At 40.2% G+C, this 14,279-nt stretch overlaps 1 protein-coding gene across 2 annotated transcripts in view; it reads left to right on the top strand.

Moving 5' to 3' along the window:
• dym (dymeclin) overlaps nt 1–14,279 on the top strand; it is a 55,771-nt gene that overhangs the window by 22,139 nt on the left and 19,353 nt on the right. For both annotated transcript variants that reach the window (XM_040157729.1, XM_040157730.1), the window contains exon 14: nt 3,392–3,491. In XM_040157729.1, the coding sequence (XP_040013663.1) occupies nt 3,392–3,491 (100 nt within the window). The remainder of the gene's footprint in view (nt 1–3,391; nt 3,492–14,279) is intronic.

Raw genomic sequence — 14,279 nt, 5'->3', positions numbered from 1 at the left:
AATATTGAGAGAGTGGTGTTTCCGCGTAGAAAAGAACATTATGTAACATGAGGGAATTGATGGAAAAAAGGTTTGGCCCACATGGAGACGGGAGGCTTGAGAGGACAAGGTCCAAACCACACACACACGTGCACACACACACAAACATCAAGTCATTCATGTCTGTTTGTTAACTCCAGGCACTCGGGAAGGGATGTTTCCTTCCCCAAAGACGTGCACACATTCACGCACACTCAAGGATCCTCTTATCTCCCTGATTGTGTCTCTCTCCATATCTGTGACTCTCTGGTGTTTTGAGTCAGAGAGGAACATTGTCTGTGAACGCGTACTTGTCCGTCCTGCAATGATGTAGAGCAACTGACTCCATGTCTGATGATAATGATAATGATGATGACTATGATGGCCTGGGCTGGGCTAAACTGGCTGGCTGCTAGATAAAGGGGAATTTCCTGCTAGGAATTTCCACATGTCAGCTAAATATCACTGAACTCTGCTCCTTAATTGACTACGAGAGAATCATGGCTGGTGCTGTTTATTCAGAGTCAGCAATGGGTTGATTTGCCCCAACTACTGCCCGCCATCTTTCCTTATTATTTTCTATTCATCCTTTCTCTCTGTCTACATTCCCTTTTGGTTTCATTGTTCCTCCTCTTGCCTCGGCCCTCCGTATCCGGTCTCCTCTGTCACCACACGTGCTCATGTGTCCCTTCATTCACTGATAACTCTGCCTGCAGACTCAACAGACATACTGTAGTTTAGTTGTTTTGTAAAATGGTTTACTATCATAGAAGAAACCCTTCACATTTTAGAAGTTGGGACCAGAGATTTTTGGCCTTAAAAATTAGTAGAATGATAAGTGATCAAAATAAATAGTTTCCTACTAATTTTCAATCAACTTACAAATTGAGTCATACAGAAATTGTTTCTGCTCCAGCAGTCCACAGTTAACTCACCTGTCCGTTTACATTCACCAGGTTTTATATGCATTTTAATTTTGTGAATAAAAGAAATTTTTAAAAAAAAGACAAAATATTGCAAAAACATTTTCATGCTTACCTGAGGTGTAAAGGTTTTGTACATTGTTTAGGTTAAAGGTGTCTGCCAAATGAATAAATGTAAATGTATATTGAAAGAGAAGTTGTGATAAAGACAGATTAAAACGGATTTTGCACTACCTGCCTTTACTTCCTGCCATTTAGCATCATATACCTCCACTCCACCAGAAAGTCCCCCCAGAAAAAGGAATAAAAAGACGTGGGGTGTACATTATTGTAACAGTGCTGGTTTGAGAGCCCCCCCACCCCCCACCCCTTCTGTCACCTCAGCGGCTGATAAAACACAAGGAAGTAAACATGGAAATGAGGTGACAAAGCTAATTTGCCCAAAAAAAAAAAAAAAAAATCCTTTTTTGCAGGCTGCAGCTGTTAAATACAAGAATCATGCACTAATTCACATTTCACTGTCAAAACTTTCAGAAATTCTCATAAAACTTGAGCACCATTTTAATGGAAACATAATTTTGAACAGAGAAGCCTTAAAATGAGTGTGCAGGATTAAAGTTATCTCATACATACGAATGTCCGGATACAGATTTTGAAAAAACAACGCGTGACCATGTGCTGTGTGTGTCCACATAAAACAGAATTCTTTGGACTTGTAGAGACAAAGCACCCTTATATCTTCAGTGTGTTGGGGTAGACCATGTCTGTCATTATCTCAGCCTTATAACTGATTTTGGGATTAGGCCAGCAGTGTGGAAGGCCTTCTGTGTCGCTTTTTCCCGTCTGTGTCCGTCACTGCCTCGGCATAATTAAGGGATGTGACGGAGAAAGTAGTCAAAGTGCGTTATTGTGGGCAAGGGTTCCCAGGTGGAACTTCCTCGGTGGTCTCTCATTTGAAATAGAAAATCTTACTAGATAGTGAAACAGGTCCTATTAAGTAGACATGGCTAATAGCTCCTTTGACATTGGGTCTGTAGATAACAAGTGGACCTCCTCATGGCTGCTCAGATACCTCCATTCAGCTATCATTTGGCCAATTAGCCTGGATAAAGAATGCTGAGAGATTGTGTGTGTGTGTGTGTGTGTGTGTGTGTGTGTGTGTGTGTGTGTGTGTGTGTGTGTGTGTGTGTGTGTGTGTGTGCGTGCGTGCGTGCGTGCGTGCGTGCGTGCGTGTGTGTGTGCGTGCGTGCGTGCGTGCGTGCGTGCGTGTGTGTGTGTGTGTTTTCCAGTGCCGACAGATGGACAGATGTTGCTGTAAGGGACTTAGCTGAGATCTGTTTGTGCATCTGAGGGTCCCTAGCCCTTGGCTGTCATTGAATTGAATTTATTCTGCAATTTTTGTTCCTTGATTAACACACAAATTAAAGATTTAACACCCTTGGGGGCCTAGAGAGAGTATTAAAAAGTTGTAATTAAAACAGAAGGTCACTAATGATTTTAATAACACTTTGCAATAAATAGAAAAAATGTAAAAAAAAAAATAATAATAATAAAAAAAATGTTGCTGCTTTATAGACAACTAATTGATTAGAACAGATTTTTAAAATGTTTTTTAGAGTTAAACAACTCCAAATGATAATTAGCTTTTCTTTGTACAGGTGCTACTCAAAGCAAATCTTTAGAAATATGTTTTCTCTCATTTTTTCTTGCATGACCATGCTGGTTGAGTGATTTTAGCTGACTGTGATGTTAACATTGTGCCTTGAATGCTTTGTCTGTGTATGTGTGTGTCCTATCGCTATTACCATAGGTCGCTCAAGCAGACTCTGTAACTCTTGATGTTTGTCTGTGTCCTGCCATCACATGCAATCATGCAGTCTCATCCAGACAATTGTACACACACAAACACATACAATAAGTGTAAAGTAAGTCGGTTAACTAGTGGGTCAAATGGCAGACTGTGACCTGCAGTGAGAACAAACAAATACTTGTGCAAATACTGGAAATTCTCAAAAAAAAGAATCAATGCTGCGACCTGTGTGGGCAAATAAAAGCCAGGTTAGAAAAAGGGATTGTGATTGTAAATTGATGGTAAATTAAGCCTATTTTTAGTATTTTGACACATCATTTCTAAAACTGTCTGCTGCCAGTTTCATGATTATTTTGTTATTCCAAGACTTATTATTATTCATTATTTTAAAGGCCTCATTTAGAAAGCAAAGCAGGCCCGTCTCTAATAATAATCAGTCTTAAATGGAGGCTTCACTCTTCAGTTGAGCTGAGTGTAAAGGCCACTGTTTGGGTATTTACAGCACATTAATTACTGGTCAACATCTGCAGTAATATGACTATGTATTTGGGTTTTGGGTTATTTGGTCTTTATAGGGGTGTATCATTCATCTGTCATTGCTGCTCTCACTCCTTTCCCCCTCTCTGTGTCTCTCCTGCAGTTTATTTGCTTTGCTTTCCAAAAAGCACAACAAGGTTTTGGAGCAGGCAACACAGAGTCTGCGAGGCAGACAGGGAGACAACACAGCCTTGCCCGACTATGTGAGTACGCACACGCACATGCTCTCTCTGCCTGCACTCAGTTTATTAGTGATTGCCAAATTATGTCTGCTTGGGTAAGGAAAAGTAGTTGACATGGGCGTTGATGAAGTTGCGTGAATTTTGACTTTCATATTGTCAATTTTAAAAATTTGATTAATCTACATATTTTTTTTTTCCAAATACTGATATATCATTAGTATCCAAAGCCCAAAATTTTGTTTTAAAGAAATAGTTCAACATTTTGGGAAATGCACTTATTCACCTTCATTACAGTTACAGAAGATCGACACCACTTTCAAGTCTGTCCTTTAAATATTACGCTACATACAGCAACTGGTTAGTTTAGCTTAGCGTTAAGACTAGAAACAGGGGGAATCAGCAGGCTTATGTACTCGAAGTTGTTGCACCCACCGAAGAAAGAGTTTTTGTACAAAGATCCATGGACAGAGCCATGGTAGCTGTTTCCCCCTGTTTTCACTCTTTAACCTAGGCTAAGCTAACCAGCTGCTGGCTGAAGCTCTGTATTTAGCATGCAGATATGACAGATATGATAATCTTCTCATATAACTCTCAGCAAGAAGGAAAATAGTGTACTTTCCAAAATGTCGAACTATCCCTTGAAGATTTTTTTCGATCGGTCTGAATAGTGGTCAAAGTAACCCTAACTTTTTTACCGTAACGTTTTATTATGCTTTTACAAACAAGCAATAGTAATTAAATTCAAAACTGTAACCAACAGAATGCTCCGTATGTTTATTGAATAGATCAATCAAATAAGTGATCGTCAACATTATTCATGAAGTTCATAATTTGATGCTGGAGAGCACCAGATTTTGCTGCAGGCCCACTGTCAAGTGGTAGTCAGCAGCTCTGCAGCGCTGTCTACACCAATCCTTTGTCTTTTTCTCATTATTATACCAGTCTCTATCCCCCACATTTAATATGCATTGAAATAGTTTTCACTTGTAGACTAATATTTGATGAGACTATTGAGCGTTTATAACACATCTACATTAATCTGAAATTGAAATCTCAACACCACCAGGCTGACTAAACCAATAAATTAATGATGATATTGTCCCAATGCAGTCAACTATATACGGATCTTAGTAACAGCCGCACCCGACCATTGAGTGCACTTTGTTGACTATTGACTATATCTAATTGTTTGTTCAGGAACCTCTGCCCTCAGGTTTGTCTGTCTGCATCTCAGTCTGGCTGTCTCATTAGATTTGCATAGTCCTAGATAACTGTGTGTGTGTGTGTGTAAGTATATTTGTGTGTGTGTGTGTGTGTGTGTGTGTGTGTGTGTGTGTGTGTGTGTGTGTGTGTGTGTGTGTGTGTGTGTGTGTGTGTGTGTGTGTGTGTGTGTGTGTGTGTGTGTGTGTGTGTGTGTGTTCGTTCGGTGGTTGGAGACGTATTAGGAGGTCCCCATAGATGCCCTTAGGTGTTGGGGAAACAAGAGTGTTTTTGAGTGCTCCTTCAACCATGTAGCAACTGTCTGATGAGGCTCTACAAACAGATATCTATATACGCACATAAACACACACGCAGATAAAAACATATAAAATGCAATTATCCAGCTTTGTTTTGATGCTTCTTACCTTCAGGGCTCATTTTAATGCTGTGTTTTATTTACACAAATGCATAAAGGCACACTATACTCTCTATGACTGAAAGTGGAAAAGAAAAACAGAAAAGAGAAATTACTTTGCCATAATTAAATATTTTCTGTTAAAGATATCAGTTCAGCCAGCTGTTCCTATAAGAAAGTGCATTCAGAGTGTATTTACTAGTAGTGACAAATATAATGAGACAAATACAGGCACACTTTGTGAGAGGTCAAAGTGTAAGGTCGCCTACACAACAGCATCCCTGCTTTTGAAAGAAAGTCAGTGTGTTGCTCAAGGGCAAAAGGCAGATTTTCAGTGTGATTATTTCATGAGAAATTTTACATCACATAGTGTCTGATATCTAGTTTGGATCCTAGACCTTTAAGACAGAGCTGGTCGACATTTTTGATACAGTTATCCTTGAGTTTAGACTATACTAACTCATTGGGACATTGGTTCCTGTGTCTACTATCCACAGCTAGAAGTCAACTTTTAGAATTATTGACATCTCTTGATGGAAAGGAACATACTGTATTGTTTTGCGTTCTGTGCATGTGTGCACATACACCCCCCTTGAGCTATAAATTCAGCTTGATTGTGTCTTGGGCAGAAGTTGAGTTTCAAGTGCGCTCATACAGAAGTGCACTATGAAGTGCATCTGTTTTTTCCCATTTGTTTGGTAGTAAATATCTTGTTCTTAGTCAGAGGTGTTTTTGGGCATTTGATAAGGCCTGTTGTTTGTGCCGTTTGGAGGGAAGGGGACCTTCCTGCCTTGCCTTGATTTCCATGAAATTTGATACACACGTTCATGTCCACCTTAGGATGAAGTGTAATATGTGGTGATTTGCTGCTTATTTACCAAATACCTGCAAACCAAGGACATTCCCATCACCCTCAGCTTTACTTTGTGTCGAGTGCTAATTAGCAACTGTTTGTGTGCTAACATGCTAAACTATGATGGTGAAGATATTAAACATCATATATAACTAAATATGTTAGCACTTTCATTCGATTAGAAAAATATTTGCCCATTATTTTTCTGTTGGTCGTTTCTACTCTACTGATCAGATAAATTCATAAAAGGTGTGACTGCAACATCAAAACTGAGCTATCATACTGCAGTGGCTTTTACATGAGACTGTGTTTGTCTCAGATTTTGTCATGGATATATAGTCTCTGAATGTGTGTGACTATGAGATGAGGGCTTAAACTGTCTTTGCATATAGACTAAATTTTAAGCAAATATCTGGCTCATTTTTTCACATCAGTGGAGTAAGATTGTAGATGAAAAGTAAAAAGCTAGTTAAATATTTAATGCAGCAGCAAATGTGAAAGGAAGTTTACTCAATACAGAAGTTAATAGTTTCAAATGTTATCTACAAGCTGAGCGTTAGCTGACTAGCCATTTATTTCTACTCTCCCTGCTATCAGTAGTAATCTTAAACTTACATTTGCAGAAAACCTCATGCATAGCATTTCTTATCTGGCCAGTTATAATGACCTCACACACTGGCTAAGGTCTGTCATTGGTTTTAGAGATGTGATATCTAAAAGGACTGCTGTCTCATCGTGCCAACTCCTTTTTGTCCTCCATCTCTAGCCCTCCTCTCTTCCTCCAGTGGTACTGAATGAGGTAATTGAAAACCGTCTGCTCTGGTGTTATTCACAAACCCTCATCTTAGCTTGGGAAGTGAGGAAGTTTAGGGAGCTATAGGGAGAAATAAAGAGGGGCAAAATGTTAGGAGAAAATGGAAAAGAGGAGGAGGAAAGAGGAACAATAGAGAGAGGAGAAACCGGCAGGAGGAGAGGAGATGAGGGGGATTTGGAGAGAGGGTGGGTGTAAGTGTGTTTTTGTAAAGGGCATCTGGAAACAATGTAATTTGGCTGAGTCTGGCTCTGGAGAGAGAACTAATGTTTGTTTAATGTGGGATTGTCCTGGACATGTAATTGCTCTCTTTACAAGGGAGAGACTGAGAGGAGGATATGAAAAAATGTTGTCCAATGCTCTAAGCTGTGGGTTAAAGCTGGGTCCATTCTGCTTATGTGTAACTGTCTCCCTCTTTCTCTCTGTCTCCTCCTCTGCATCCCTCCCTTTCTGTTTCTTTGTGTCTGCCTCTTGGTCTCTGTCTGTCTCTCTTTCTCTCATATATACACACACCACCCTATCCCTGAATGCATTTGTGCTGCTGTGTCTGGTTAGTGTCAGAGAAAAAAGAGTGAGGGGTTAGGGCCCCTTGAGGCCCCAGGGGACTGCCAGAGGCTCCCAGTGCAAGCAGGGCAGCTCTCAGGAGGCCTCACAGTTGTTCTCTGCAGCCTCTGCACCTTTGATTGCAGATGTTTTTTTTTTTTTCTTGCCCTTTGAGATATGTGCAGTGACATGCAGTATGTGCCTGTACACACTAACAAACATAAAAAGGAGGAGGCTTGTGCCGTGTTGCATTGCTTTGCGTTGTGTGTCACTGTTTATGCTCGCAGCCAGTGGTAGTGGTAATGTTACTTCTCTGCCTCTTAGTCTGTTTACTGTTGCACATTTCTGGGAAGGGACTACACACACACACACACACACACACACACACACACACACACACAGAGAGAGAGCTAGAAGCATGTTGGACCACCCTGTCTATGTGTTTATGTGCGCTGGTTGAGTCACAATCTGTGATCTCTTTTTAATACCCAGAGTAGACACATGCATTAACTTTGTAGCACCATTCCTTGTGTTTAGGGGGAAAAGCAAAGCCTGAGGATGTATCAACAAATAATAAACATTATGCCTTCTGTTTATTATCTGAGCTTCCAGGAAATAACCACTTTGTTATTAAGGTACAAAATTGTTTTCCAAAATCCACAGTTTTCCATTAATGCTACTATAGCTCATACATGACAAGAAATTGTGTTTTTAAAGTTCATTACTGTACAGTCTTTGATGTATATGTAGGTAAACAGGAAATTTCAACATACAGCACTCTTTTTTGGAGTTTTTAAATCATGTGGCATTCGCATGCCACATGTGAGGAAATTGATTAAATTCATTTGAAGTAGCCCACATCAAATAATATTTTTCATTCACTTGGTCGCAATTATTCATTGCTTTGTGTATGTTTTACATTTTCAGTTTATAACTCATACTCACTATGAATTGATTTTCAAGGTCACATCTAGGCTTATTGCAATTGTTTTATATCAGTGTATGTTTTGGCTGATGAGTAGCAAGAAATTGCAGTACAGTAATACCAAACTAGGTTTGAGGTTGTGTAGATAGTCTTTCCATTACATAGTTTATTCACCAGAGATCACTGACAAGTTTATTTTTCAACTGCAAAATATCCCACATAGTATGTATCTTGATCATGATTAAAAGTAAATAAATCTAAGGTATCCATATCAAGATTTTTGGTTTTGTTATATGTTTATGTTTTTAAGAATTACTATCGTCTAATATATTGTCATCAGATTTTTTTAAACTCCAAAACATCAATATCAGCATCAGAAAGGCTATAGTCACTTGTACCTGAGATAAGATTTTGATTTTTAATAATTGTATGCTTTCAAAAACTGTGGTGTAAAAGTAATAACAAGTTACCTATGTATCTTCCTGGAAATTACATGGGAAATGCATTGATGTATCTCAAATAGTGTTGCTCACCTCCAGTCTCCTTTTCCATACTTTTCCATCCTTCTCTCCTGATCTTTCTCTCTGCATATTTCAAATGAAATGACTTGAATATGTCTACGTTCAGTGTAGCCTCCACCTTGCTCAATCATAAATGGGAATCTCAGTTCCAATATTATTATTATTATTATTATTATTATTATTATTATTATTATTATTTGTCTTCTTTGTCTTATTCTTCCTTGTCTCCTCCTTCTTCTTCATCTCCTCCTCCTTCTTCTTCTTCTTCATCTAATCCTCCTTCTCCTTCTTCTTCTTCTTCTTCGTCTGATCCTCCTTCTCCTTCTTCTTCTTCTTCGTCTGATCCTCCTTCTCCTCCTTCTCCTCCTTCTTCTCCTTCTCCTTCTTCTCCTCCTTCTTCTTCTCCTTCTCCTCCTTGTCCTCCTCCTTCTTCTCCTCCTTCTCCTTCTTCTTCTTCTCCTTGTCCTCCTCCTTCTTCTTCTTCTCCTTCTCCTCCTCCTCCTTCTTCTTATTCCTCCTCCTATTACTTATGCTGACTTTCTTCCATTTCCATTTCATCTAACTCCATTGTGCTGATGGAGACTCTGGGAAAACATCATGTGCCAGGACAGAGATCAGTGTCTCTATTCATACATGGTTTACCTGAAAGTAGGATTTGATTGGTTAAAGTATAAATTATTTTGTCTTATTCCTTATGGTCTTTTGATGTAGAGCCAGTCTCCCCACCAGATTGATGTACATTAGTTTAGGTTATTATATCAGGCACGTCTAAACTGATCTTGTCTGGTGATGTAGTGAGTTGCAGTTTGTATATGGTGAACAAGTATTTCACACAGTTTTCAAGTATAAGCATATTGTAATCCGAGATGTCAGACAATTTTTTTTAGTTTTTTTATACATCAAATATGTCTTGCTGTTTCTATGGTCAGACAGACATTAGCACGGCATGAAAAAATGCAGCTTCCACATCATTTGAATGGAAACAGACGATCGACACAGTGGGGTTGCCAACGCAGGAGCCTTCAGTTGTTTTTTGATCCATCCAACTGTAAAAGCTCTGTTGATCTGTGCACTCCACACACGGTTTGGCTATGTTGGCCAATCAAAAAAGTGCAAGGGCACATTCGTGGTATATTATTTTGAAACATATATCTACTTTTTTATGTCACAATGACGAATAAAATGATTGCCACATTGATTGAGAACTCTCCAGAGTAGTAAAATACATCCTAAAAAAAACATCCATAAAAACCACTGTTCAGGGTTTTGGTTTCTAATGGACCCTCAAACTCAGCAATCTGTTACTCCAACTGGACATACGGAATCATATTTCATTGTGTCAATGGTACTCAAAGCAGCAGGGCGCATTTAGTGAAGCCCCCTCCTTTTTTAAATACAATGCTGTTTTTAATCTTGTTGTTAACAAGCCCTTGTAGATGGGGTTTAATAAAACAATGGTTTTCACCTATACTAAATGAACCAAACTCAAGGTTGAAAAATCTTTGGTGGTCTTTACAAAAGTTAACACTGAATAGGATGATATAAAATGATGTAAAGCTTTAAAAATTACTACTAACCTCTTAGACTTAAGCCGCTTTTTACATTTAAGGTATGCAAGTATTTGGACATTGACGCAATTTTTGTAATTTTTTACTCTGTACACCACAACAATGGATTTGAAAAGGAGCCATCAAGATGTGATTGAAGTGTAGACGGTAAGCTTTAATTCAAGCGGTTTAACGAAAATAGGAATTACAGCTATTTTTATACATAGTCCCTCATTTTCAGAGGCTCAAAAGTAATTGGACAATCGACTGATCAGTTTCATGGCCAGGTGTGGCCTGTTCCCTCGTTATTTCATGACAAATTAAGTTGTTGGAGTTGATTTCAAGTGTTGAATTTGCATTTAGTAGCTTTTCATGGGAACTGCTAATATCCAGTCCAAAAAAGCGTCGATGCAAATGAAGGAGGCCATCATTACGCTAAAAAAACAAAAACCTATCAGTCAGATGGCAGAAACTTTCGGAGTGGCCAGATCAACAATTTGGTGCATTCTTAAAAAGAGGGAATGACCTGGCAAGCTCAGCAACACCAGAAGGAATGACCATGGAAGACAACTAAAGTGGATGATCGCAGAAATCTTTCCTTGGTGAAGTAAAACCCTTCACAACATCTTTCCAGGTCGAGAACGAGCTCAATGAGGTAGACGTATCATTGCGGAAGACTACAAATAAGAGACACCTTTATGAATGTAAATACAGAGGGTTTAACATGAGTTGCAAACCACTGGTAACATTCAAGAACAGAAAGGCCAGATTAGACATTGCCAGACAATCTCTAAAAAATGCCTGCCCATTTCTGGGACAAGATTCTTAGGACAGATGAAACCAAAATTAACTTCTACCAGAATTATTGGAAGAGAAGAGTATGGAGAAGGAAAGGATAAAATGCATACCACGTCATCTGTCCGACATGATGGAGGCAGCGTTATGGCATGGGCATGTATTGCTGCCAATGGAACAGGGTCACTGGTGTTTATTGATGATGTGACTGCCAATAGAAGTACCAGGATGAATTCTGAAGTGTAGGGGCTATACTATCTGCTCAGATTCAGTCAAATGCTGCGAAAACTGACAAGACAGTGCTTCACAGTACAGATGGATAATGAAACAAAACATACACTGAAAGCAACACAAGAGCTTCTCAAGGCAAACATGGAATATTCTTCAATGGTCAGGTCAGTCACCTGACCTCAGCCCAACTGAGCATGCTTTTCACTTCCAGAAGACAAAACTGAAGGCAGAAAGACCCATGAACAAGCAGCAATTTTTATCCAATAATCTTTATATTTATAATTATGTTAGTTTGTCCAATTACTTTTAAGCCTCTGAAAATGGAGGGGACTGTATAAAAATGGCTGTAATTCCTAAACAGTTTGTGATATTTTTGTTAAACCCTTAAAATTTAAAGCTTAATGTCTACACTTCAATCACATCTTGATGGCTTCTTTTCAAATCCATTGTGGTGGTGTCCAGGGGCAAAATTACGAAAATTATGTCACTGTCCAAATACTTGTGGTCCTAACTGCATCTGTCAGTCTCTCATCTTCTGTCTCTCTGACTCTTTCTGTGTTTATTCTCGGGCAGTAGGAGTGCCACCCCTGCAGGCAGCAGTTGCTCTGGGGTCCTAATGATTGTCTGCTTCCCAATGGTAATTAGGGCAGCCCTGCTGTGTCCTGGTCTTTTCCTGATCGAGGCACAGCTCACAGCAGATCAATTAGCACTGCCCACCTATCTGCCTGAGTGCTGTTGCAGAAGTTGGCGTCATCTTTTTTTTATCATTATCACTCGCTGACATCACTGCTGTTTTGCCCCCTAGCCTCCTGCTGTTAGCACTAGCCAAGCTTCAGAAACGTAGAGTGTTTATTTAAACTGATAATAAGGTGTCTGTCTGCAAATATGCTGGACTTCCCCTACACAAAGGCAGTGATGCAGCGATTGTCCAACACAGTCTTTCCTAAACAGATTCTAGACTCAGACTGGCAGACTGTGTTGATGTATTGGTGCTGTTGTTCTTGGGGGCAAACACTGTCTTTTGTCTTTTGTCTCTCTTTCTCTCTCTCTCTCTCTCTCTCTCTCCTCCTCTCCCTCTCTCTCTCTCTCTCTCTCTCTCTCTCTCCCCTCTCTCCCCGCGTGTGTGTGCACGCGTGGCAAAGGACGTTTTGTGCATGTGTGAGGCTATGGGGTAATAAGACGCTGACCTGGGCACAATGCTCCATAAAATGGTGTGATTATGACATGGCTGTTGTACCATAATGCAGGTCAGACAATGACCTATTTAAAAAAAAAAAAAAAAAAAACTCCCAAAAGACAGGCCAGGCTGCTGCAACTCAGCCAGTCTGACCCTCTCTCTGTCTGTCCACGTGGTGTTTTTTCCTCTCCTCATGCTTTTCCTATTCAAACCTTCTTTTTAAATTTCTGCTTTCCTTTGGTTTTAAGTACATTTCACAAGTAGGTACTCCACAATATTTCTCTCTCTCTCACTGTTTTTTTTGCCCATGGTTGACATGTTTAGGTGTGGCTTTCAACTCTCTCTGTTTGTCTCTCTGTGTATCTGTCTGTGTCTATCTCCATGCCCTTGTCTTAATATGTCTGGTTTGTCTGCCCTGCAACAGCACTGCAGTGAGCAGCGCGGCCAGCCAGGGAATCACTAAGCTATTGGTTTAATGATGCCAGCTCCTACTTTACAGGGATTTACATGTCTGTGTCTCTAAACACCCTGTCCACACACACACATACACTTGCATAAAAACGTACATGGGTATGATACGACGGCTAGACACACACACACACGCGCACACACACACACACACACACACATAGTGTAGTGCTGGCTCTCTCCTTCCCAGTCACAGATTGCATCTGCAAACTCTATAATTTTCCTTGTCAGACAAATAGCAAAGGTCAAACATACCTGCAGACGTAATACATTTGTGCCCAGCATGCTGAAGACTTTGCAGCAGAATCAGGCAGATGGAAAAGCTTACAAACACACACAGGCATATACACATAGTCAGAGCCTTCCTGCAGGGTTTGAGTAAATGGAGAATCAAGTAAAATGGGGCAGGATGATTGAGACTAATGATACAGCTCATGTCTGAGGCCTATGTTTTCTTGGGTGGAGAGAGGACATTAAACAGCGGCATGAGTGGTTGTGACTAAATGACAATGCAGGAGGCTGGAAAATAGCACATGACCGGAGGAGAAGGAGCAGAAAAGCTGAGAAGAGGGAAGGAAAAACTGAGGATGAGGAGAGAGAAAGAAAGGAAAGGCACTAATGGTTTCATGCAGTCATACAAACACATGTCAGGTGTCTTCTGGTTGTCTAGAGGATACATTTTTGGAGAAAACAAGTGTAAGAACAGAGTGGGAATTGGAAGAGGAGGAGGAGCCAAGATATTTAAATCCTGTCTGGGTTTCAAGTAGACCATGGACCTCTTATTCTCATCCACTTGACAAACATACACACAGGGCCAGGCAGACGTCTAGCTAGCCTATTTTCATGTGACCTGAATTCCCCAGTGTGGCATTTTTTTTCCTGCCAGGCTAATCTCATTAAGCTGGGTGCAGAGCTAGAGAACAAACACACTAGGCATCCCTCACTCCTACTCTGCCTTCCTCTCCTCCTTTTGTCTTCTCTTCATCGCGTTAATTTCCTGCATCAACTCCCCCTACTCTCTTCTTCCATGCTTCCATTCTTGTTTCTGTCCTCCTTCCTCTACATCCTCTGCCTCCTCTTCCTCCTACTCAGTTGTCTCGCATATCTCTCCCCGCTTTCTGTCTAATTATGGCCTGCCACAGCAGAAGAGAATAGAGCAGGTCTAGCTAGGCAGTGGAGTCGAGCCAAGAGAGCCACCTCTTCTTCCAGACGCACAATCAATCCTCATTATAGCCGGCTTTCTTGCCTTCCTCTTGCCTCTTCACATCTGACTGTTAAAGCGATGCGCACCTTCATCCACCAGCTTGTGAAAATCAATGCAGT

This window comes from Xiphias gladius, chromosome 20, assembly GCF_016859285.1.
Source record: "Xiphias gladius isolate SHS-SW01 ecotype Sanya breed wild chromosome 20, ASM1685928v1, whole genome shotgun sequence".
Taxonomy (NCBI): Eukaryota; Metazoa; Chordata; class Actinopteri; order Istiophoriformes; family Xiphiidae; genus Xiphias; species Xiphias gladius.
The sequence above is the reverse complement of the archived record's forward strand: the minus strand, read 5'-3'. Positions and strand labels throughout refer to the sequence as shown.